Genomic DNA, 23,228 nt, shown 5'->3' on the forward strand with positions numbered 1-23,228 from the left:
AAAAAGATGAGGATATTCCTAAAGGATATAACCAGCTACATAATACCAGCAGAACTGCAATAGTTAATCAGTTTAGATAAACAGACAACCTATAGTTCCACAGCTTTAAGTAGCCAAATTACTACCGTATAGCGCTCACATTCACCTGAGCACACAGATGTAACAACCACATGAGCTCCAAAAGGTATATACCATGGTGATATAATATATAAATCGCATGTATGCCGCAGTATGGCCGCCCGATATACTCCTGAGCCAGCAATCTCCGCGGCTCTTCAATATCACCACAGAAAACCGACAGACCCCCACCGGTGCAGGCACTAAGTGGTCATAAAACAGCGAATGATAAAGAGGGAATAAAACTTTCAGAAGTATCTGGATTTTATACTCATCTGAACACCCTCAGTTGCGGTCTCAACGCGTTTCATAGCCTGTAATCCTCAGGAGACCCGATATTAGGATAGTGGATATTGTCCATGCTAGCAATGTCTTGCATGAACGCCATAGCAGGGCTCCAGACTAAAAAATTTACCTGGGAGCCATTGGCTCCTAACCTGAAAAATTTAGGCGCCAAATAGAATATTTGGTCGCCAACATTTTAAACCATGTAAAATTAATGTTATGTTACATGGGACTTACTGTGTGCAGAGACCACGGCAGCCTCCTCCTCCTTTAGATCCTTTCTTTTCTTAGTTTGAAAATGTTCAACATGGAAACTTGCAACTTGACAACCATATACAGTCTGACTCAGTACTTCAGCTTCACTTGGCTAGCCTTTTAATGAGGCTTACTCTTCTGAACTTGAACTTAAAGGGAACCTGTCACCCCCGGTGACGGGGTGACAGGCTCCCAACCCCCCGTTAGAACCCCCTATACTCACCTCATCGCGCCGGGTCCCGCTTCTATAGATGGTCGGGTCACGGAGATCTCAGCCGCTGCAGCCCGGCGCGCACACTGTGAGATGAGTCCAACGCTCATAGAGAAGGACGGGAGAGTCCAGTGCTCCGTCATTCTCTATGAGTGTTGGACTCATCTCTCAGTGTGCGCGCCGGGCTGCAGCGGCTGAGATCTCCGTGACCTGACCACCTCCAGCAGCGGGACCCGGCGCGATGAGGTGAGTATAGGGGGTTCTAACGGGGGGTTGGGAGCCTGTCACCCCGGCACCGGGGGTGACAGGTTCCCTTTAAAAGCTTGCAACAGTCTATACATACTGAGCTAGACTTATGACTGCAGCCATAGTGACCCCCCACAAGATGTGTATATAGATAGATATATCTCTCACCTAGTGACTAATGCAAGTGACCCCCTACAATACAGACACCTGAGGGGCCCTGATAATAATAATTGTGCATATATCTATCTCCCAGTGTCTGCAGCCAGTTTGCCCTACACTTATAGATGGCCCCCTCCCCTTATAGATGACCCCCTCCTTTTATAGATGACCCCCTCTACCCCCATTATAGATCCCCCCTCCTCCCCCTCATTATAGATGCCCCCTCTTCTCCCCCCCTTATAGATACCCCTCCCCTTATAGATGACCCCCTCTACCCCCATTATAGATGCCCCCTCTTCCCCCCCATTATAGATGCCCCCTCCTCCCCCCCATTATAGATGCCCCCTCCTCCCCCCCATTATAGATGCCCCCTCTTCTTCCCCCCTTATAGATACCCCCTCCCCTTATAGCTAGCCCCCTCTCCCCCCCTTGAAGATGGCCCCTCTTCTCCCCCCATTATAGATGCCCCCCCTTCTCTTCCCCCCATTATAGATGGCACTCTCTTCTCCCCCCTTTCCTCTATGCTAAGCAGTATTTAAAAAAAACAAACACACAAACTCACCTGACAACCCGCTCCCCAGGCGATCCTCTTCTTCTTTGGACGCTGTCCCCGGCTGATGCGCGGCTGCCGGGGGTGTCCCGTCCTATCCCCGGCAGCGCGGCGCATCAGTGAGCTCTCTGTACGCCGGGGCTGTGACTTCTGACACAGGAAGCGTCTCTGACGCGCGCTTCCTGTGCCGGAAGTCAGGGCCCCAGGCAGCTCACTGATGCGCCGCGCTGCCGGGGATAGGATTGGACACCCCCGTCAGCCGCGCATCAGCCGGGGATACTTAAAGAGACAGCGCGCCGCCGCCGGGGCCAGTCGCAAATGGCGCCCAGATTAATAAATCTCGGCGCCATTTGCAAAATATCAGTCGCATTGGCGACCATTTTGGTCGCCATCTGGAGCCCTGCATAGACGTGGTAGATATCCATGAATCATGGATATCTGTTTGTTGATTTAATTGTGTTGTTTTGTTACTTATGCACATATTTTCATTGATTATTGACAAGAGTCTTTTTCATTATTAAAATAAAGGTAAAATTTTAGCTTCCCATTCTGTGATTTAATAATTGGCTGGGATATCCTATATATTTTTTGGCAGTGATTTTATTTGTATAGCGCCAACAGATTCCGCAGCACTTAACAATTCTGGGGGTAAATATGTAGACAAAAATAAGACATTGCAGAGCTATACATATAATTATCTATACATGAGAAGTGAGGGCCCAGCTTGCATGCCTGAGCTTACAGACTATAAGAAGGGGGTTTGCGACAAAATGGCAAAGGGACAACGTGCTTCATTGTTACTATGGTCCCGCCATCTTTATAAATAAGGCAGGGCAGTTAAGGGTGGGTAAACCAGTCACCAACCAATGCCTGCCTGCTACAGGTCTAACGTGTGTGTGTGTGTGTGTGGGGGGGGGGGGGATAGAACCTGATAAGCCTGCTTGAAAAGATGTGTTTTGAGGGCAAGCTTTAAGTATTGGAGGCGAGTCTGACAATCTTGGGTAACTGGTGCAGCTCGGGTGAAGTCCTGGAGACGGGAGTGAGAGGTGCAGATTAAGGTGGTTGTTAGTCTTAAGTCATTAGAGGAGCGTAAGGCACGGGTGGGGCGGTAGACAGAGGTGAGGGAGGAGATATAGGGAGGTGCAGCACTGTGGAGAGCCTTGTAAGTGAGCAGGAGGGGTTTAATTTGTATCCTGTGTTTAATAGAGAGCCAATGTAGTGACTGGCACAGGGGGGAGGCATCGGTATAGCGGCTGGACATGGAGATGAGCCTGGCCGCTGCATTTAGAATGGACTGGAGAGAGGAGAGTTTAGAGGAAGGAAGGCCGAATAGTAAGGAATTGCAATAGTCTACACAGGAATGAATCAGAGCGACAATGAGAGTTTTAGCAGATTCGACAGTAAGGAAGGGACGGATTTTAGAATGTTTTTTAGATGCAGATTACAGGAACGTGAAAGGGATTGAATATGGGGAATTAAGGACAGATCCGAGTCAAACATAACCCCAAGGCAGCGGGCTTGTTGTCTAGGGGTTATGGTGGCACCACAGACAGAGATGGAGATGTCAGGTGGAGGGCGGTTAGCAGAGGGAGGGAATACAAGAAGCTCAGTCTTAGCAAGAGTGAGTTTTAGGAATAGGGAGGACATAGCGTTAGAGATGGCAGACAGACAGTTACTGGTGTTCTGTAGAAGAGCGGGGGTGATATCACGGGAGGAGGTATACAGCTGGGTATCATAGAGATAGCATAGAGATGGTACTGAAAACCAAACCTGCTGATATTTTGTCAAATGGGCAAAGTGTAAAGTGAGAAAAGAAGAGGACACAGTACTGATCCCTGAGGAACCCCAACTGGAACCAGCAAATGATACGCTAAAGGAGTGGTCAGAGAGGTAGGAGGAAAACCAGGAAAGAGCAGAGTCCTTGAGGCCGATAGAGCGGAGCATGGAGAGGAACTGGTGGTCTACAGTGCCAAAAGCTGCAGATAGATCCAGGAGAATGAGCACAGTGGTTGCTTTTAGATTTGGTGGTGGGGAGATCATTAGAGACTTAAGTTAGGGCAGTTTCAAACCTCTTTAACCTCTGAACCTCTTTAAGGGGTTAATAAGCTCTTTTGGTCTCCTGTTATATACATGGTTATCTTTGTAGTATTTTTTTTACCTAGCTTTCTGTTTTTTTTCCTACTACACCTATAATTCCATCCTAAAAATAACTATTAATGACATCCCTCATCATACGTCGGTCATTTCTTACTCTAATCTGTGACAACATCTCTTACCTTGTTAGCCAATTTCCATTTCATGACACTATTTGTTTAATGATTCAGCATTTCCTATGCCTGTTACATGTGAAAGAGCTGTAGGAAAGTTATTGAGTGTTTGCTTTTAATACGCAAAAAGTGAAATGCACAAACATAGAAGATTGTAGATGGAAAAAGCTACTGTAACACAACCTGCTAAGCCAGTACATACTAAACTACCTAAACATTATACAGACCAAAGAGACCTTTTCATGATGTCGGCATTCCCTATGTCCTAACCACGCTGCAAAGCATGTTCAGGAATGATTTGGGGAGACTGACAAATAGATCAAGGTAATGACTTGACTTGTCTGCCTAATGTTCCAAATTTCAGGCCTGTTGACCATTTGGTGGTCGTCCTGGAAAAACAAGCCTGATACATGGATACATCAGTCAATGAGATGTAGCAGAAATAAAGTGACACTGTCACCCCCTTTTTGCATTCTGACTTCTCTACACAGGTGTAATGGGTAAATGTAGCAGTTTTTATAGCTTTTTTCTTACATCATACGTCATGGTGCTTGTTCAAGTAAAAAGTGATCTTTTATCATCTGCAGATTGTGCTAAGTGGACGGGGCTTCACAGCAACAGCAGAACTTGGCCCCAACCCTTCATGACGTCATTGGCACATAGACCACACCCCCTCGACACCCATTAATATTGGCAGACCTAGAGGGGGTGTGGCCTAGACCTTTAGGCCAGCCTGTTCCAATGTTCGGTGAGGGGGCGGGGTCTATGTGCTAATGATGTCACGGAGGGGCAGGGCCTACTGTGGCGCTGTGGGCAGGGCTAAGTGGCGCAGTTGTCGTGAAGCCTTGCCCACTTAGCACAATCTGCAGATGATAAAAGATCACTTTTTACTTGAACAAGCAGCATGACGTATGATGTAAAATAAGGTATGAAAACTGGTAAATTTACCCTTTATACCTGTGTAAAGTCAGAATGCAAAAAGGGGGGGACAGTGTCACTTTAAAGGGGTTGTTCAGCGAAAAAAAAAATTCTTTCAAATCAACTGGTGTCAGAAAGTTATAGATTTGTCTATATATATATATATATATATATATATATATATATATATATATATATTTGTAATTTACTTCTATTTAAAAATCTCCAGTCTTCCCATACTTATGAGCTGCTCTATGTCCTGCAGGACGTGTTGTTTATTTACATTCAGAAACTGTGCTCTCTGCTGACATCTCTGGCCGAGTCAGGAACTGTCAAGAGCAGCAGCAAATCCCCATGGAAAACTTCTCCTGCTCAGGACAATTCTTGACTCAGTCAGAGATGTCAGCAGAGAGCACTGTTTCTGAATGTAAAAAAAACAACACTTCCTACAGGACATACAGCAGCTTAAACTTTCTGGCACCAGTTGATTTGAAAGAAAAAATTTTTTGCTGGACAACCCCTTTCAGGGCTCCAGACTAAAAAATTTACCTGGGAGCCATTGGCTCCTAACCTGAAAAATTTAGGCGCCAAATAGAATATTTGGTCGCCAACATTTTAAACCATGTAAAATTAATGTTATGTTACATGGGACTTACTGTGTGCAGAGGCCACGGCAGCCTCCTCCTCCTTTAGATCCTTTCTTTTCTTAGTTTGAAAATGTTCAACATGGAAACTTGCAACTTGACAACCATATACAGTCTGACTCAGTACTTCAGCTTCACTTGGCTAGCCTTTTAATGAGGCTTACTCTTCTGAACTTGAACTTAAAGGGAACCTGTCACCCCCGGTGACGGGGTGACAGGCTCCCAACCCCCGTTAGAACCCCCTATACTCACCTCATCGCGCCGGGTCCCGCTTCTGAAGATGGTCGGGTCACGGAGATCTCAGCCGCCGCAGCCGGCGTGCGCTGAGAGATGAGTCCAACGCTCATAGAGAATGACGGGAGAGTCCAGTGCTCCGTCATTCTCTATGAGTGTTGGACTCATCTCTCAGTGTGTGCGCCGGGCTGCAGCGGCTGAGATCTCCGTGACCCGACCATCTTCAGAAGCGGGACATGGCGCGATGAGGTGAGTATAGGGGGTTCTAACGGGGGGTTGGGAGCCTGTCACCCCGTCACCGGGGGTGACAGGTTCCCTTTAAAAGCTTGCAACAGTCTATACATACTGAGCTAGACTTATGACTGCAGCCATAGTGACCCCCCACAAGATGTGTATATAGATAGATATATCTCTCACCTAGTGACTAATGCAAGTGACCCCCTACAATACAGACACCTGAGGGGCCCTGATAATAATAATTGTGCATATATCTATCTCCCAGTGTCTGCAGCCAGTTTGCCCTACACTTATAGATGGCCCCCTCCCCTTATAGATGATCCCCTCCTTTTATAGATGACCCCCTCTACCCCCATTATAGATTCCCCCTCCTCCCCCCCATTATAGATGCCCCCTCTTCTCCCCCCCTTATAGATACCCCCTCCCCTTATAGATGACCCCCTCCCCTTATAGATGACCCCCTCTACCCCCATTATAGATGCCCCCTCCTCCTCCCCATTATAGATGCCCCCTCCTCCCCCCCATTATAGATGCCCCCTCCTCCTCCCCATTATAGATGCCCCCTCTTCTCCTCCCCTTATAGATACCCCCTCCCCTTATAGCTAGCCCCCTCTCCCCCCTTGAAGATGGCCCCTCTTCTCCCCCCATTATAGATGCCCCCCCTTCTCTTCCTCCCATTATAGATGGCCTTTCTTCTCCCCCCATTATAGATGGCACTCTCTTCTCCCCCCATTATAGATGCCCCCCCTTTCGTCTATGCTAAGCAGTATTTAAAAAAAACAAACACACAAACTCACCTGACAACCCGCTCCCCCGGCGATCCTCTTCTTCTTCGGACGCTGTCCCCGGCTGATGCGCGGCTGCCGGGGGTGTCCCGTCCTATCCCCGGCAGCGCGGCGCATCAGTGAGCTCTCTGTACGCCGGGGCTGTGACTTCTGACACAGGAAGCGTCTCTGACGCGCGCTTCCTGTGCCGGAAGTCAGGGCCCCAGGCAGCTCACTGATGCGCCGCGCTGCCGGGGATAGGACGGGACACCCCCGGCAGCCGCGCATCAGCCGCGCATCAGCCGGGGATACTTAAAGAGACAGCGCGCCGCCGCCAGGGCCAGTCGCAAATGGCGCCCAGATTTATTTGCAAAATATCAGTCGCATTGGCGACCATTTTGGTCGCCATCTGGAGCCCTGCCTTTAAGTGTGTCATTCTAGTATCAGTATTGTAGGACTGCAGGGTAATCTACTAAAGTAAAATCTTGGATTATGTGCATAATTGGTCCAAGGAACTTGCTTGTTATCCAAATAATTTGTATATAAAATTTTCCCATAAACATTAACAATTTGCTCCACACCCCAGAAATAAGGTAGGTAAGATCTTCTGTATCAATAAAGAACACTGTATCTGTAAGAAACGGGTTAATTAGTTAACTCTTCCTCCACACACAGCTCCCAGGTAGCTACAATCCTGCTGGTGTTGATACCTGCTGGTACTAGTGTCGGCTGACTACAGCAGCTATCAGTGAAAGGGTTAATTCAGGGGTCAGAGGGAAGCAGAGGTGAGGAGAGCCAAAATCACTGGCAGAGTTGATCAGGTAGCTGTGAGTAAAAATGAGAGGGCCTTCTATCCAGTACAGTATAACGATGAGGACACAGGGGGCTTGTATTAATGCCTTATTCACATGTCAGTATATTTTTCCAATCCGCAAATTTCAGTCAGTAACAATCCGCAAATTCAGTCCGTATTGCATCCGTAAAAAAATACGGATGTGTGTATGGGTCCATTGAAATACATTGGTCCTATTTTTCTGCGGATCCGCAATTGCGGACAGTTACAGGATGTGTGAATAGGGCGTAAGTCTTCTTGCTCACTTACTAAGTTACATTTTTTTTTAAATTGCTATCTTGTCTTGAAAAGCACTCTCACACCAAGTTGCTTGTAACCCATGGTTTTACTGTAAATGATATATGATAGATGAGTATACAGAAGACATAGTTATATTTGGGTCTGCTGCATCTGTATTTTTTATAACTTGGTGATTCACTGTCTTTTCATTTTCAGTAAATTCCTCTGACATTTCACTATTGGATGGCACAGTCTTACATCGCATTAATGATTTATTGTACAGTTTTATATAGCATTAAATACCTTTTTTTTTTTTTTTTACACTTTTGATGTTTACAGCAGAGTTTTAAAACATATTTTCCTTTCATTGCCTGTGTATCCAGCTCTAGATCATGATGACCTGCCTAAGGATGTCATTGGTGGGGGCCTGTGCCCTGTGTCACCACAAATTGCTAGAATAAAGAGCCACCGTGCTTCTCCAGTCTGTGGTCAGAAACCTTCCATTTACAACAATTGGACTGTGATGTCAATGTACACTAGGCCGCAGATTATTTTTTTCTAATGCCTATGATAAGCTTAAAGGGATTTTCCAAGCAAAATTCATTAATGGTAGCTCGCCGTATCAGCTGATTATGGAGTTGCCGAGTTTCCTGAGGATAGGCCATCAATCACCCTTGTCTAGAAAAACCCTTTCAGCGTGTCATAGGGTTCTGTTACTGGAAATCTAACACAAGAGTCTAAGCAAAGGTCCATCCCAGTCATTGGATAATACGTAGTTTAGAATGTTGTGTCAGATTTTCAGTATCTTGCTGGGAGTTGTTGTCTTGTGATACCAGGAGAGCCACAGGTTGGGGAATCAGTGTTTTATACTAATAATGCATTAAAGTTCTTGGAGGAATATTTTTATTATTAAAATATTTTTGGAAAAGCACTGTAATATTTAACAGAATTTTACATTGCTGATAGAGCTTTGCTCTTATTGTATATAAGATTATAATGACAATAATAATGTCTGCACATTGAGCTTCTATGTGTGTCAGAAAGCGTCCATTAAGTTATATCACAATTCTTGTTTGTGTTTTTTAGGGAAGTCTGTTCAACCCAGATATTAAACTTGAAACACTTAAGGAAGATATCAAAGATTTTTTGAAGGCGTCCGGTATGTCAGTTATCAGTAATAACGCCTGTTTTCTTCTTAATGCTTGTGGTTTCATGCAAAAGAGCCACTCCACTTAAAGAGCATTCCTATGGGAACACAGCAAACATCTAAATAGACAAATATATGTTGGAATGGTTTATGCCTCACATTATACATATTGGCTGTTACATGCAGAAGATATAATACAGTTGGCCTAAAGCTTGCCATACACATTAAGCATGTTGGCCGAACCTGCTAATTTTCACTGCTTCCACTGCTTCACAAGCTGTATAATCAGATTTTATTAGCATTTTAAGAGAAAAATACAGTCTTGGCCAAAAGTTTTGAGAATGAAACAAATTATATTTTCACATGATCATCTGCCCTCTGGTTTTTATGTGTGTTTGTCAAAAGTTTTTATCACATACAGAAATATAATTGCAACCATATTATAAGTAACAAAAGCTTATATTGACAGAATGAGTTAATGCAGCAAGTCAATATTTGCAGTGTTGACCCTTCTTCTTCAGGACCTCTGCAATTCTCCCTGGCATGCTCTCAATCAACTTCTGGACCAAATCCTGACTGATAGCAGTCCATTCTTGCACAATCAATGCTTGCATTTTGTCAGAATTTGTTGGTTTATGTTTGTCCACCCGTCTCTTGATTGACCACAAGTTCTCAATGGGATTAAGATCTGGGGAGTTTCCAGGCCATGGACGCCAAATCTCTATGTTTTGTTCCCTGAGCCATTTAGTTATCACCTTTGCTTTATGGCAAGGTGCTCCATCATGCTGGAAAAGGCATTGTTGATCGCCAAACTGCTCTTGGACGGTTGGAAGAAGTTGCTCTTGGAGGACATTCTTTATTCATGGCTGTGTTTTTAGGCAAGACTGTGAGAGAGACGATTCCCTTGTCAACTTTGACATCCGATTACTTTATTAGCGGGCACTCTGATCAAGCAGCACCTGGGACCGCGGCGGTTCATAGTGCGGCCCTGCTCTGAACACATGTAGGCGGCTCTGGACGTATGGGTACGTCCAGGGTCGCCTAAGGGTTAAAGAGTCACTGCCGTTAATTTTTAATTTTTTTTTTTGCAGAAATTAATAGTCCAGGCGATTTTAAGAAACTTTGTAATTGGGTTTATTAGACAAATATGCCATTATCTGCATGTAAAAAGCTTTTTCCTAGGTCCCCCCCTCCACTGCTCAGAATCAGGAAATCTCGACTGTTTTTTCATCAGTCGGATCTGTCTGTTCTATGGAGGGGGGAGGGGGAAGGAGCAAGATTAGCGGGCAGCAGAGAGCCGAGAACAAAGGATTACTCAGCAGGGGAGCTATTCAGAGCCCTATTCAGAAGTCAGAGAGGTCAGTGGTGACTGCAGAGGAGAGAGCCCATGATATGAATGTAAATTAACTCTTTGTTGTCCTGTTTTGCTGCCTCTATTTTCTCTCTCCATAGGAAAACCGTAAAGACAGGGGCGAGCTTCAAACTGCTTTTTCATGATAAAACTTCATTTTTCGGCTAATAAAACCAATAACAACGTTTTTTAAAATTGCCTGTACTATTCATTTCTGCAATAAAAATGTAGCTATTCCGCTGCTGGTTGATTTGTCATTGCCCCAACTAGCCAGAATCCTACTCCACAGTGACGACGGGTAAATACCCCAAAATGGCTGTCTGTGAATGGATGCCTGCTCTGGCAAGCCCTTGTCATGATCGCAATACTCAAATGCTCAAATTCTCGGGGGTACTTTGGGAGTAAGACCAGCTAGGTTTGGGAGCATTTGATTTTTTTTTAGCTCTTTGGGGGAATACCCCTTTAAGCTGATCACTCTTTATAATAATCTGGAGTATATGCAAATTGCCATTTTAAAATCTGAAGCAGTAGACTTTGTAAAAATTAATATTTGTATCATTCTCAAAACTTTTGGCCATGCCTATGACTGTAGTTACATACAAACAACATAGAAAGAAAGGTCCTTCAAAAACAATGTAGGACCAAAGGACTTTCATTGTCTGCTACGGAAAAAAGGGATAACAATGACGGGTGTCAGTAAGAATGTTTGGCAGGTAGAGGGAGGGACAAGATAGTCATGTTGGATTTCAACTATCTGCTTCTTTTGTTATTCAGTAGATAAGCCACAGCCAGAGGAATCTGGGAGCAGCTTTCTCCCCTCTCTCCACTGAGAAACACAAACACTGTGATCAGAGCCAGGTTTACGTGTGTGTAGGTGTTGAAGAGAGATAGCTATTGGGCAAGTCAAGTAATATATGTGGCCAGCTTTAATGTATGGGGGGTGGTGGATGATGGATGCTCATGAATGGAGTAATGTGGGGCTGGGGTAGAATTTGGAATATGATTGTCATATATAAGCACTGGTGATAAGGATTTGATTATATTTTTAATTGCTCTGATTTTATTTTGTTTGTTTTCTTCAGGTTGGGAGAAGAAACTTCAGAATGCAGTGTATCGTGAGCTCAGTGTGTATGTATTGCCTATACAAATCCTAAAATGACATAATTATGTAAAGCATCTGTATGTATACACTGAGGCCTTGTTCACATCTGCATCTTCTGGGTGCACGTTCTGGGTGCTCTGTTGAAGAATCTATTTAAATAACGAGACCTGAATCTATGCAATCAGATTTCATTTGTCCAGTAAAATCCTCCCAAGTAAAAGGGGGACCAAGCAGAAACCCCACGGACCCTATTAAGGTCATTAGGATTCATTAGGATCACTTGATGTCCGTCTGGCTAAACATGTTATTCTGCAACACAGATGGAAACAAGGCTCTGCTTTCAACTGTGCAATTCTTCATTTTCCATGGGGTGGCGCTATAAGTAAACATGTGCTGCTACACTTAATCAGATTGGTCTGGATCCCTGTGAGCAGCTTGTTGCTGGGAACCTTCTAACGAATGGCCAAAACAGACAGTCCTTCATCAAATTCATCAAATGTAGTACACTTCCCATTTCTTATCTCTGTGTTCTAGGCTTCCCTCTCCTTGCCACCCAGCTGCACCTGCTGAACATATTAAAGAACCCCTGGCATATATGAGGCGAGCTCAGGTAGGTGGTGACCACATAAAAGGAATCTACTTTTGGTGGACAATAAATTAGTTATAAATGAAAACCTCACATTAATATATGCATAAATATCTGTAAGAGTAAATTAATATTCTGTTATAGGAATATAGTTTTCTGCCTGACTGATCAAAGAACAGGTTTGTTTATTCAAATTTATTATTATTAGAGATGAGCGAACCTTGAGCATGCTCGAGTCGATCCGAACCCGAACTTTCAGGCATTTGATTAGCGGTGGCTGCTGAACTTGGATAAAGCCCTGACAACCTTAGAGTTTTATCTAAGTTCAGCAGCCCCAGCTAATTAAATACCGAACGTTCAGGTTCGGATCGACTTGAACCCGAACCCGGTTCGCTCATCTCTAATTTTTATTATTTATTATTATTTTATGCTTATTTACAAGCAGAATATAATGGACACGTCTGCGCCCCATCGGTGGGTGCTTTCATATCTAGTTTCATGCAGGAAAAGTGTAATTATTATCTGAGCCCAGCAAATCCTGTCTGGCCTTCCTAAGTGTGCCTAAAGGGAAGGCTCTCAATCCCTTACAGAAGGGGGGGTTACCTTCAGGGCTATTGTACAGGCACTGGCATGCCCCTTCAGCAAGAGGACCCTACTGAGCACACCCCACTAGTTTTCTTTTTGGGCTCCTGGAGTATAACTCACAGATTTGCAGTCGGCTCTCCTAATGTCTTAGCCCACGGCATAGAATGGAAGGAGAAATGGAAAAAAACCACAAAACATACAAATAAAGAATATATATGAATAACAATATTCCTGATGGAAGTGCCTCAATGATGTCCCTATAAACTTAGTATGGAACCAATAACTGGCCTCAGCAGTCACATGCTCTTTCTTTGCATTTTCTTCATAAATCTATATGAAGGAATAGCAGAGTAATGGCCTAATGTAAGAAAAGTTTCTCCAGCATTGTTTGTTGGGGGGAAATGCAATTAGTTGCTTACACAGACATGTCAGGAAATCTCAGCTCCTGCAGAACAGTTGTATCACTTGTAAGATTATTGAGAGGAACTGCTTCATTTCTTTACCCCAGGGGTCGTGTGACCCTCCCTTAAAAGAGTTATTCAGCGTTTAGAAATGTTTAATATATTGCTGCCCTGTTGGTAAACATAGTAAACGTCTAATGCTTATCTCTCTGCACTCCCCCGGGGCCCCAATGCAGCCTTTCCAATGTCCCCCACTGACTTCAGCTCCGGTACCTCCAAGATTGATTTGGTCTCAGGACAGCCTGCTCAGCCAATCACTGGCCGCTGGGCTGTCCCGTCTCAGCCAGTGATTGGCTGAGCGTGCTGTCACTCCCGAGACAAGTTCGTCTTGGATGTAGCTGGGCTGCAGCCAGTGGGGCGCACCAGGGTAGCACGGAGAGACGAGTATAACATGTTTATTATGTTTACCAACAGGCCAACAATATATTAAAAAAATGCTAGATAATCCCTTTGACTGTGTCTTGTGAATTTCACTACACTGTTCCCATAACTTCTAAAGGTATGTGAACAGTAATACACTATGGAGGAGATTTATCAAACTGGTGTAAAGTAGAACTGGCTCAGTTGCCCCTAGCAACCAATCAGATTGCACTTTTCTTTCCTCACAGATTCTTTGAAAAATGATAGGTGGAATCTGATTGGTTGCTAGGGGCGACAGACAGTTTCACTTTACACCATGTTTAATAAATCTCGCCCTATATACGCAACTCTCATCAAAGCTCAAGTCAAAGCTACACAGTAGCTTGTCTGTTTTCAGATTTTAGACCACCTTGGGAAGCCCCGTTTGCCAGATGGTAGTCACACACAGTAAAATGACTAATAGAACACAGTATTAGTCCACTTTTTATCTATTTTATGGCAGTTAACTTCATTTTACTGTGTATGAACCCAGTTATAATGTTATTAAGTGTCGGGAAAAAATTATTAGGCAATGTACACTAAAATTTGAGATGGCTTAGGCAAGAAAATCACAGTTTTATTGAGTTCAGGGGAACTCCCCTCCCCCTTTCAAGAATTGATATGTACATTTTTACTACAGATTAAAAATCAATGAGAAATGAATTTCGTTCACGTTTTGATGACCTTAGGAAAATGTAATCATTGGAGGAATATCTCAAAGCTTTCACCAGGAAAAGTCACCAATCTTTGTGCAATGCTACTTTTTTTTTTTTTTTTTTGCAAAACACAGATTTTCCTAATTTTTTGGTGTATTAGATTGCTCAAACATGTAAACATTTTTCACCAAAACCTGCACAAAAACCCATCCAGTGACTTTTTTAAAACTTACTTGTAAACAAGGTCATCCACTATATGCAGCAGATGAAGAATATTCTTTACTGTAAGGCCGTATTACATGGCACAATAGTAAGGGGGAAGCCCTTCTCCCCCTCGTTCCCTGCTTGCTGTCTGTGCTGTAACAGATACAATCCTTAGATTGAAGTCAACGGAGGTCTGCTGCCACCGCTCTTATTACATAAAGCCCCAGAGCATTGCTGTCAAGATCAGACTATTTTATCATGTTGAAAGCCCACGATGAGTGTATTTTGGTTGATTGTGGTCTTATAACATGCACTATTACATCAAAGGATTATCGGCCAATAATTGTTCGGTTTAATAGAGCCATAAGAACAGTGAGACTAGAACTTTCTGGAACAGGTATGGAGTGTTGTTTCCTTGAAGATAGACCTAGACCTTTTTGGCTGTAGAATAACTACCTCTCTCTGGCTGCATCATCCTAATCCTAATATATAAGTGCAACTTTTTATCTCCAGTGTTGATAGCGCTCACAGAAAACTTTAAATTTTTTTCTAGTGTAATTTAAAAGTTTCAGATAACTTCCATTTTAGTTTATGTTCTTGTCGGTGAATGGTGACGGTGAAGCACATATTTATAGGTAATGTCAGGTCTATGTTATTTGTCAGGGTAATCTCTCCTAACACATCTGCTATTTTAAATTGTAGTGTGGTAGAAGACATAATGAGAAGAAAGCTCTTAGAGTAACATAGCAATACATCCTATGAGGCAAAAAATGCAGAGAAATTCTTCATTATAGAATTAATTTGTGGTTCGGTGATCGGTACCTTTTTTTAGTGAAAGGTGGCACCAGTATATAGATAGTACCAGCTTCCTGTGGAATCGCCTCTTCAAAAGGTCACAGAGTACACTCAGTAAAGTTTCACATTGATTTCAACTGGCCATTTCCAGACTATGCTTGCTGTAGAACAATCACTAAATGCTGTTAAATTGACTCTGTACCCACAATCTGTCCCCCCCAAACCGCTTGTACCTTCAGATAGCTGCTTTTAATCCAAGATCTGTCCTGGGGTCAGTTCGGCAGGTGATGCAGTTATTGGCCTTAAAAACAACTTTTAATCCTGCAGCGCTTTGTCTAACGGCCGGGGCTTACATTTGTATATGCATTAGGCTGGCACACCCTCTCTGTCCTTCCTCTCCACCCTCCTCATCATTAGGAATGCTCCAGGCAGATTGCTTTCTATTCCCCACCTGTGTGCATAATGAACATGGGCTGGATCGTTAAGACACCTGTGCAAAGCTCAAACAGCAGTAAATGTTCCTGGATCATTTCTAATGATGAGGAGGGGGGGAGGAAGGACGGAGAGGTGGTGCCAGCCTAATGCATATACAAATGTAAGCCCCGGCCGTTAGACACTGCGCTGCAGGATTAAAAGTTGTTTTTAGGAGAATAAGGGCTCATTCACACAGAGCAAAAGCAGCTGAATTTCTGCGCTGAATCAGCGCTGAAATTTCAGCCGTTAAAATACAGTGAGTCCAAGAAGTATTTGATCCCTTGCTGATTTTCTTTGTTTGCCCACTAATAAAGACATGATCATTCTATACTTTTAATGGTAGATGTATTCTTACATGGAGAGACAGAATATTAAAAAGAAAATCCAGAAAATAAATCTAAGGAATATATATTAATTGATTTGTATTTCATGGAGTGAAATAAGTATTTGATCCCTTAGTATTCATTAGCAGTTCTGGCTTTTACAGACCAGTTAGACACTCCCAATCAACTTGTTACCTGACCTGAAGCCACCTGTTCTCACTAATCACTTGTGTGAAAAACAACTGTCCACAGAATCAGACAGATCACACAGATTTCAAGTCTCCAACATGGGTAAAACCAAAGAGCTGTCACAGGACCTCAGAGTCAGAATTGTTGACCTTCACAAAGCTGGAATGGGCTACAAAAAGATTAGTAAGGTGTTGGATGTGAAAGTAACAACTATTGGTGCATTTATCAGAAAGTTTAAAGAGTATAACATGACAATCAACAGACCTCGGCCCTGTGCTCCAAAGAAGATTTCGCCTGGTGGGGTGGCAATGATGCTGAGAACAGTCAGAAATCATCCTGCAACCACTCGGCAGGAGTTAGCAAATGACCTGAAGGCAGCTGGGACCACAGTTTGCAAGGAAACAATTGGTAACACTTTGCGCAACAATGGATTCACATCCTGCAGTGCCCGAAAGGTACCCCTGCTGAAGAGAGCACATGTGGAGGCGCGCCTCAAGTATGCCAATGATCATTTGAAAGATGAACCAAGTTATTGGGAGAAGGTTTTGTGGTCAGATGAGACCAAAATTGAACTTTTTGGCCTCAGCTCCACCCGCCATGTGTGGAGGAAGAAAAATGCTGCCTATGACCCCAAGAACACTGTGCCCACCGTCAAGCATGGAGGTGGAAGCATAATGTTTTGGGGGTGTTTCTCTTCCAAGGGTACAGGGCTACTTCACTGCATCACTGGGAAGATGGATGGAGCCATGTACCGCACAATCCTGAGGGACAACCTCCTCCACTCTGCCAGGGTTCTGAAAATGGGCCGTGGTTGGGTCTTCCAACATGATAACGACCCTAAACATACAGCAAAGGCAACAAAGGATTGGCTCAAGAAAAATCACATTAAGGTCATGGAGTGGCCCAGCCAGTCGCCAGACCTCAATCCGATCGAAAATCTATGGAGGGAGCTGAAGGTCAGAGTTGCCAAGCGACAGCCCACCAACCTTCATGATTTAGAGAGAATCTGCAAAGAAGAGTGGGCCAAAATTCCCCCTGGTGTGTGTGCTAAACTTGTGGTTAACTACAACAAACGTCTCACCGCTGTGCTTGCAAACAAAGGCTTTGCCACTAAGTATTGAGTGTGTTTGGCAAGAGGGATCAAATACTTATTTTCCTCATTGAAATACAAATTAATTAAAATATATTCTTTAAAATTATATTCTGGATTTTTTTTCTTGATATTCTGTCTCTCCATGTTAGAATATATCTACCATTAAAAGTGCTGAAGGATAGTGTCTTTATTAGTGGGCAAACAAAGAAAATCAGCAAGGGATCAAATACTTCTTGGACTCACTGTAGGTGCAGAGCTAATTTCCATTGTGTTGAATGGAAATTCTGCTCTGCAGTTCACACAGTGGAATTTCCGCACTGAACTAATCCGCTTTCCGCCAGAAGAATGAACATGTTCATTCTTTTGCTAGCGGAAGCCTATACAAACCAATGGGGCTCTAATTTTCAGTTTCAGTGCGGAATACGCGCGTATTCAGCGCGTAATACAAGCGGAAATTACGCGCTGAATCAGCGCGGAAATGGGGAAAAAAGGGAGGGGAGGAGGATTCTAGTATATATTCTGGTATAGTCTAGTTTACTCGCCAAATACTCGCTGAATTTCAGCGCTGAATGCATGCGAATTCAGCGCGGATTCCTCGAGTATTCCGCGCTGAATTTGTCAAGAGCTGATTACGAGCTGAACACTTTCCTAGCTGAATACGCAGGGATTCTGCTTGCGTTCTGCTTATATTCTGCTCGGAATTCAGCGTCAGTTGATTTCAGGCGGAAATATTTCCTCACGTAATCCGCCCCTTTTGCTCTGTGTGAACGTAGCCTAACTGCATCACCTGCCGAACGGACCCCAGGACAGATCTTGGATTAAAAGCAGCTATCGGAAGGTACAAGTGGTTTGGGGGGGGACAGATTGTGGGTACAGAGTCGCTTTAAAAACAGCTCAGGCAAGATGGCTGCCCCCAAAACAATGTACAAAAAAATGAAATAAAATAATTACAATGGGAAAATAGAAACAGATCAGAAAAATAAAACATGTTCCAGTATTCTAGTATCTGATTCTTAGCAGTAAAAAAATGTAGGTGATACACACCCTTTAAAAGGAATCTGTTAACACCTGGACCCTACCTGAGGTGCTGGCAGTACTCTTTGTCAACACCTTTTTTGGTGTTTTGTCCGTGGAGTAGATCATGCACAATCTCAGGTCTCCTACTTTAATGAGGAGTTGTGGCTTAGCGTTTGTGCCGCATTCTTTCACACCTCACCACTCCTTTCTCCTCCATCTTCTACATGAATAATCAATGCTGTTCGGCCTCCTTCTCACTTAGCTGTCAGTCAGTATCTGCCAACAGAGGACTGATCTGCAGTCAGTTGAATCTCCTAGTCTGTGTTGGAGCAACAGTATTTTCTTTGGTTTGATTCCCCTGATGGAAATGAAATATAGTTTATTTTTTCTCTTTATTGTATCATTTGTAAAAGTGCAAAAGACTTCCCTATCAGATTCACATTAGTTTTAAAATTACAATTTTTTTTAATACAATGATAAGAAAAATAAATATATAGTTATTTTTTTCTTCTCATCATTGTATTGAAAAAAAGTTAAACTTATTTGGGCCTGATCGTTAATTCTTAGCGTTTTTTAAAATTATACAATTATGAAGGGAAAAAAATAACTATAGTTCATTTCCATCAGGGCAATCGAACCCAGGAAAAATACTTTTGCTGGTCCCTAGGCAGGTAATTTACCCCCAGACCACAGCTCCAACACAGGCTAGGAGGTCCCACTATATCTAAAAGCAGATCAGTGCTCTGTTGGCAGATGCTGACTGACAGCTGAGTGAGCAGGAGGCTCAGTCACAGATTTGTAAATTACTTTTATTTTAAAAAGTCAAGTCATCCAGTTATTAGCTGCCATATGTCCTGCAGGAAGTGATATATTCTTTTCAGTCTGACACAGTGCTCTCTGCTGCCACTTCTGTCAGTAACAGGAACTGTCCGGAGCAGTAACAAATCCCCATAAAAAATCTCTCCTGCATTGGACAGTTGCTGATTTGGACAGAGGTGGCAGCAGGGAGCACCATGTCAGACTGGGAAGAATACGCCACTTCTTGCAGGGCATACAGCAGCTGATAAGTACTGGAAGACTTGAGATTTTTAAATAGAAGTCATTTACAAATCTGTATAACTTTTTTTAAACTAATACTTAGTAGCTGATATGACTTATATTTGAGTCCGAAAGAATTGTTTTACTGTCATATGTGGTGATTCAGCAGCTAACTATAGAAACCAGTAGGTACAACAAAGAAACAAACCTATAAAGAGCTGATCTTTGTTGGGGAATGTAAAATCAATGATATTACCAATGACTATCTGTTTTTATTAGTATACATTTTGTCTTTGTTCTCCTTCTTTTAGGCAAGCTGGGAGAAGCGAGTCCTGAAGAGCCTGAATAGTATGTGCACAGAGCTCAATATTCCTCTAGCACGCAAGGTAATGTGTCAGTAGGTGTCCGTATGCTTCAGGTGTTTACTGTGAGGTGTCACATCTTCTGTACAAAACAGTTTATAGTGACAAGTCGTTGCTTGTGTATAATATAAAAAGTCACACTGCCTTATACTGTCACCTTGTATAACCAGCTCACTATCATATATAAAATACTTGTTTTCTTTTATTACATTAATGTAAATTTTTACCCTAAAGCCATTGATCACATTGTCGCTCTTGCAGTTGCTAAAGGTATGCAAGAACGAAAATCAATGTTCACATTGCAACTATGTCTTCAGTAGTGTCAGTCGGCACTTGGGATAGTTTTAGGCCGCATGCCTTCCCTCATCTTACTCTTGTTTACTTGAGTTCTCAAATCGGTCAAAACTCAAAGGATACCAACAATCCTCTTAGCCCTGGATTGGCCTTGTAGAGTATGGTACACAGAGGAGGTGTATACCACCTGCCTCTGGCGTGATCTGTACTTTCATCAGAGTTTAGAGTTATTGGGAGAGATTTATCAAAGGGTGTAAAATATAGACTGGTGTAAACTGCTCATAGCAACCAATCACAGCTCACCTTCCAGCTCTGGTAAAATGAGACAGGAGCTGTGATTGGTTGCTATGGACAGTTTACACCAGTCTATATTTTACACCCTTTGATGGTGTTGCTGTGGAGGCTTACAGTTTTTCACAGTCCGTAATCCAGGCTTTGCTTTAAGCCAGGAAATGCTTCTCATCATGATTGTACTACTGTACTTAGAAATCCTACTTTCAGAGGTGTGAGGAGACTTTATCAAACTGCATTTTTCCTTGTCCATGGTTGTTTTTCTTTAAGGTTGTCATGGAACGGGTCTCTGTTCACTCTATCCCATTTTATTGCCTATCGATCTCGAAATCAGACAGCCATATATTGTTGATCCTGAACCTAGTTCTTCATAGTCTGCAATTTGAATCGCTGTCTGATATGTCACTTTGCCTACTGACTTGGACAGTGCACTTTCTTGTGGCTGTTATCTCCCTCTGGGGTTTATCTAAACTGGCACTCCTGTGGTGTTACTCTCACTTTCGTATGCTGAGATAAGGTATTTCATTGTCTGGTCCATTCTTTCCTACCATAAGTGGTTTCCTTCACAACCTTGATACCTTGTTTGTACTCATGTGCATCACAAACTTGGGATTGTTACACTGAAAATCTTGGTGTTTTTGAACTTACAGATTGGTCTGCCACTTCCTTCATCTTTCTACCATTTGGAAACCTTTTTTATTCAAGAAGGGCCTGCTATCTTCTACGGCTACCGCCACCCATTGGGCTTGGTTGGCCATTGATGAGGTGTCGTGAGCTAAAGTGTCACGGCAGATTCTACTAGAGAAGTTTGAACTTCTTCTTCATGCTTCTGTTCTCTCGGCATGAGAGTTGGCCCCTTGGACTTCCTTTCTCAGTTGCCTCAAGTTCTACAGGGTGCATACATTTGCATTATTGAGTATTTCTCCTAGTGGCAGGGCCTTGCAGGCTATGGTGGATGTGGTGACTGCAGTTCTCTTTGTTGCAACCTCCCTTAGGGACTTTTCTAAGGTGTGCCAATGTGTCTGTCCCCCAATAGCAGAGAGAGTATTTTTTTCTTTGTAGTTTACTTAGTTCAGGTTTGATGATTCATTTGTGTTTGGACCAGGTGCTGATTCCCCCCCCCCCCCTTACCTCCACATAGCGGCAGCAGCTATAGTATAATCGGTGCCTGTGTCCCGCAAACAGCTTGACAAAAAAGGCTTCTTTAGTCAATACTCTACATGTCTTCCTAATCTTGTTTGTCTTGACTTTTATATATTTTGCTTTATAGAGGCCAGCTGATGAGCAGAAAGAATTGCTCAACAAGTGGAATGAAATGGGGACCGATGAGCCAGGTAAAGCTTATATCAATCAACTGATTGTCAGGAGTGCTGGGAGTTGGACTTCTCCTGAGCATTGTTACAGCCGCCACCTAATGTATGGAGCTGTGATAAATAGGCTGAAGAACTCCTTCAGTCAGCTGATCTGAGTGACTGTAAGGAGCCGCACCCACCAATCACATACAGTACTAATGGTTTATCCATATGGTGTGTTTACACAGACAGATTTATCTGACAGATTTTTGAAGCCAAAGCCAGGAACAGACTAAAACCAGGGAACAGATCATAAAGGAAAGACCTGAGTTTTTTTTACTCTTTTGTAAATCCATTTCTGGCTTTGGCTTCCACAATCTGCCAGATAAATATTTCTGTGTAAACGCACCATTATGAAAGGTCATCAATAAAAAGTTTTGAAAAAACCCTTTAACTGTTGTGCTGTATATGTTAATATTTGTGCTTATTGGTGTCACAGGGTTTATATAGTTTATGCATTTTGTTGGTGTTTCTTTCAGACTTGAGTCTCTTTAGACCTGTTTATGCACCTAAGGATTTTCTTGAGGTATGTAGATACCGACAAAGTTGTGATGGACTATTGTGGGGTATGCGTCTATGGATCCTTGACTATATTGAAGTACCAATTTGTATGTACATTTACCGATCCTTCTTTGGATACAGATTTTTATTATACTTGTACTTATATATAACTGGTTTATAAAATGATATTGTCTCCCGCTTACTCTATGTGCTGTACCTAAGCTTGTGGATGGTGTGGAAAACTTCACATAGACTAAGGGGGGCGGGTGACAGTATCACTTTAAGTATATTTCTAAACCTTATTTGCTCTTTTTTTTTTACATTTTAGTTTATCACTATAATGTAGTACTTTCCTTATCCTCTCCATTATTATTTAGGCTAGAAGTACTCAACAACTTTTAGTGAAGGTCCACTTACCAGGGTCTGTTATCAGGTGAAGGTCCGAACTGAACATCAGTAGTAAACGTTTTTTGTAAACATTTCACAAACGACGTTGAACTATTTACACACAGAATTAATGCTTATTAGTGGGAAAACTGGCATTTTTTCTCTCACACCGGCCCTTTGAAATTAGGTACAAAGGGGGTGACTGCCCCAGTAGTATGTAACCCCTCTGTGCGCTTCCCCTAGTAGTATATAGCCCCACTGTGCGCTCTTCCCCTGTAGTATATAGCCCCCCCCATGCGCTCTTCCCCTGTAGTATATAGCCTCCCTGTGCGCTCCCCCAGAAGTATGTAACCCCCCTAGTAGTATATAGCCCCCCCTGTGCGCTCTCCCCCAGTAGTATATAACACCTCTGTGCGCTTCCCCTAGTAGTATATAGCCCCCCTGTGCGCTCTCCCCCAGTAGTATATAGCCTCCCCTGTGCACTCTCCCCCAGTTGTATATAGCCCCCCTGTGCGCTCTCCCCCAGAAGTATATAGCCCCCCTGTGTGCTCTCCCCAGTAGTATATATAGCCCCCTTTTGCGCTCTCCCCCAGTAGTATATAGCCCCCCTGTGCGCTCTCCCCCTTCCATGTAGCCCCCCTGTGCGCTTTCCCCCTTCCTAT

The 23,228-nt window shown here is 43.2% G+C and overlaps 1 protein-coding gene across 2 annotated transcripts in view; it reads left to right on the forward strand.

The window, feature by feature from the left end:
- Positions 1–23,228, forward strand: part of TBC1D19 (TBC1 domain family member 19) — a 107,865-nt gene that overhangs the window by 10,596 nt on the left and 74,041 nt on the right. For both annotated transcript variants that reach the window (XM_069977493.1, XM_069977492.1), the window contains exons 2-7: positions 9,046–9,118; positions 11,540–11,585; positions 12,094–12,169; positions 19,691–19,765; positions 21,597–21,660; positions 22,158–22,204. In XM_069977493.1, coding sequence (XP_069833594.1) covers positions 9,046–9,118; positions 11,540–11,585; positions 12,094–12,169; positions 19,691–19,765; positions 21,597–21,660; positions 22,158–22,204 — 381 coding nt within the window. The remainder of the gene's footprint in view (positions 1–9,045; positions 9,119–11,539; positions 11,586–12,093; positions 12,170–19,690; positions 19,766–21,596; positions 21,661–22,157; positions 22,205–23,228) is intronic.

Source organism: Dendropsophus ebraccatus, chromosome 7, assembly GCF_027789765.1.
Source record: "Dendropsophus ebraccatus isolate aDenEbr1 chromosome 7, aDenEbr1.pat, whole genome shotgun sequence".
NCBI classification, from domain to species: domain Eukaryota; kingdom Metazoa; phylum Chordata; class Amphibia; order Anura; family Hylidae; genus Dendropsophus; species Dendropsophus ebraccatus.